Source organism: Parasteatoda tepidariorum, chromosome 8, assembly GCF_043381705.1.
Source record: "Parasteatoda tepidariorum isolate YZ-2023 chromosome 8, CAS_Ptep_4.0, whole genome shotgun sequence".
NCBI lineage: Eukaryota > Metazoa > Arthropoda > Arachnida > Araneae > Theridiidae > Parasteatoda > Parasteatoda tepidariorum.
In genome coordinates, this window is record NC_092211.1 from 58,024,070 (window position 1) to 58,027,149 (window position 3,080).

At 38.2% G+C, this 3,080-nt stretch overlaps 1 protein-coding gene across 1 annotated transcript; it reads left to right on the forward strand.

Moving 5' to 3' along the window:
* Positions 1-612: 612 nt before the first annotated feature.
* LOC122268942 (protein GVQW3-like) lies at positions 613-1,257 on the forward strand. Its single transcript, XM_071183903.1, has 2 exons — positions 613-784; positions 863-1,257. Exons 1-2 carry the CDS (start codon positions 613-615, stop codon positions 1,255-1,257), a joined length of 567 nt encoding a protein of 188 aa, XP_071040004.1.
* Positions 1,258-3,080: the final 1,823 nt, after the last annotated feature.

Below are 3,080 nucleotides of genomic sequence, written 5' to 3' on the forward strand. Positions count from 1 at the left end.
TAAATATCGTACTAGTTAACAAGCTCAATTATTATTATTTTTGCTCAAAATATGGTCTGTTTTTAGATCTTAAATACCATTTGAAAATACTCTTACTTTTATAATTTCTTCAGAGTAGAGATGAACAGTACATGGCGGTATAGATGACTATAAGTACACTGCAAAAAATTACAGAACACATTACGGTATAAAGTACCACCACTTTGGGTACATCATACGCAAAATCCATTTCACTGAAAAATCATTTTTTACCGCAAAACAATATACTGTATTTTGTATTTTTTACAGCAATATTTATTTAATTAGCGAGATTTTACGGTATACAGCAAATCAGATTTTCCGTTCAGTAACTTTTTTCGGTAAAAATGTACTTTTTACCGTAATTTGATCTGGAATTTCTCAAAATACGAGGCCTGTCTAAAAAGTATCCGACCTTAATTTTTCCCGTGCTAAGTAATTATTCTAAAGCGGCACCATCGTGCACGGTGGAAGGAGGAACCTTAATGCACATGCTTGAATTTTTTCACCGCGTTCGGTTGTGCCAGTCGCTGGCTGGTGGTCGCCAAGTAAGGTGCTGTTCGTAATGTTCGTCGGATTTAGTTTTCTCGTAAGATGACTAAACAAATTGAGCAAAGATATTGCAGCAAATTCTGTCAAAAGCTTGGTGATTCTCAAAACCAAGCAATTCGTAAGATTCAGCAGGTGTTTGGAGAAGAAGCGATGGGTGTAACACAAATTAAGGAGTGGTTCATCCGATTCAAAGATGGCCGCACATCAGCGGAGAGTGAGTAGCGTTGTGGCAGACCCCAAACAGCTCGGAGTGCAGCTAATGTTGAGAGGTTGCGAAATTTGGTGATGGCAGATCGTCGTTTGACAGTGTGGGAGATTGCAGAAGAGGTTGGAGTGAGTAGAGATTCTGCACAAGCAATTTTGCGTGAAGATTTGAACATGAACCGAGTAGCTGCGAAATTCATACCCAAGTTGTTGTCCCTGGAACAAAAAGACCTCCGTTTTGACGTTGCACAGGACCTTCTGGACACCGCCAACACTGATCCTGGGTTTCTGAATACCGTGAGAACTGGAGATGAGTCATGGGTGTACGGGTACGACCTAGAAACAAAAAGACAGTCGTCGCAATGGAAGCATCCCGATTCTCCAAAGCCGAAGAAAGCGCAGCAGGTGCGAAGCAAAATCAAGGTGATGCTGACTGTTTTCTTTGATGTCCGTGGAATTGTGCATCGCGAATACGCACATTAAGGACAAACAGTGACAAAGGAGTACTATCAAGATGTTCTCCGGCGACTCCGTGAGACAGTTCGGCGCAAAAGACCAGACTTGTGGAAGGCGAACAACTGGCACTTGCATCATGCAACGCCTCTGCACATTCATCCCAATTGATCCACATTTTCTTAGCCAAACATGGAATTACAACCATTTGCCAACCTCCCTACTCTTCCGACCTGGCTCCTTGGGACTTCTGGTTGTTTCCAAAATTGAAGACGCCGATGAAAGGATCCCGTTTTGAGAGTAAAGAAGAGATAATGCGGAACGCGGCGACGGAGCTGAACACCATTCCAAAAGAAGACTTCCAGGGGTGTTTCCACCAGTCGAAGGATCGGTGGGCTAAGTGTGTGGAAGCCCAAGCGGCCTACTTTGAAGGGGATTAGGGTCCCAACTCCATCAGATATTTGAAATATTTTTTCTGGCCAAAGGTCGGATACTTTTCAGACAGACCTCGTATACTGCTTTGTTCAGAATATGCTTTGTTCAGAATAATCAGTTCTGCTTTGTTCAAAATATACTGCTTTGATATCACAGGGAGCTATGATTTGCCTCAAATTTTTATTAGCGTAGTTTTCTTTCCTGCTCATTGCTTAACCATACACATTCTAACTACACGTATTTAAATATTACTGAAACACGAGTTCTGATACGCCATACAGTATTCGAGTTATGGCATATCTGTATGGTATATTAGTATGATTTTACGGTACGTAGTACAGTAAAAATTACGGTATATCAGACTGTTTGTCCAGTAACATTTTCCGGTAAAAATGGACTTTTTCCTGAAATTTTTTTGCAGTGAGCCGCTTTGTTCAGATCTGGAGATATCACAGGAAGCTACTGTTTGTCTCAAAATTTTATAAACTTTATTTTATGTGTTTTTCTTGTTCATTGCTTAACCATACGTATTCTAATTATACGCATTTGGCCATTACTGAAACAAGAGTTCAGATACTCCACACAGTATTCGAGTTATGGCGTATCTGTATGGTATATTAGTGTGATTTTACGGTATACAGTACTGTTAAACTTACGGTATATCAGAAAATTGCTATAACTCTTTGATCTATTAAATGTGCTCTGATCGGAAAGCAATTTCCCCAATCATGTCTAACAGTGAATCGAAATCTACTTTAATGCGATGTCCCCAGCTGTTTCAAAGTTGCCGAAGTCAAGGTGCTGTTGAACCTTTAGAAAGCTTGGTGCGGTAGCGGATCAAAATCAAATTCTACCATCGAATCAAATCTGTCATCAGAGATCAAAATCTGCCATCGAATTAGATTGAACCCACAATGATTTATCTGATATTAATTGTGATTATGGAATAGTATTAGTTGTGCCAAAATTATATTCCGATGAAGTATGAATCCCAGATCATTGATAAAAGCCGAATGATGAGACGAATTTTCTCATTGCCCAGAAAAAATTCTGATAAAATTACTGTACTGAATTGTAAGGAATTTTCTGTTAAATAACAATAATATGATAAAAGAAATTAAAATAAATTGTATTTAAATCATTCATTTGGTAGTTTTCCATTCATACAATAACGGTTTACCGAATATTCTGGTTTTCATAATTTTGGTTCTTATTGTCACACATTTAGTAAAAAAGACAAAGCTGAAAAGTAAATTTAACCGATTGTTTTTTATGCCATTCTTTAAGGTATCATAATAAAGTACCAATCTTTTGCCACATTTATCATATTTTATCAAACGCTTTAAAACCATATTTAACCATGATAAGTTTGCCGAAATAATTACCAGAGTCCTTGGTTATTAACTACAGAGATGTTT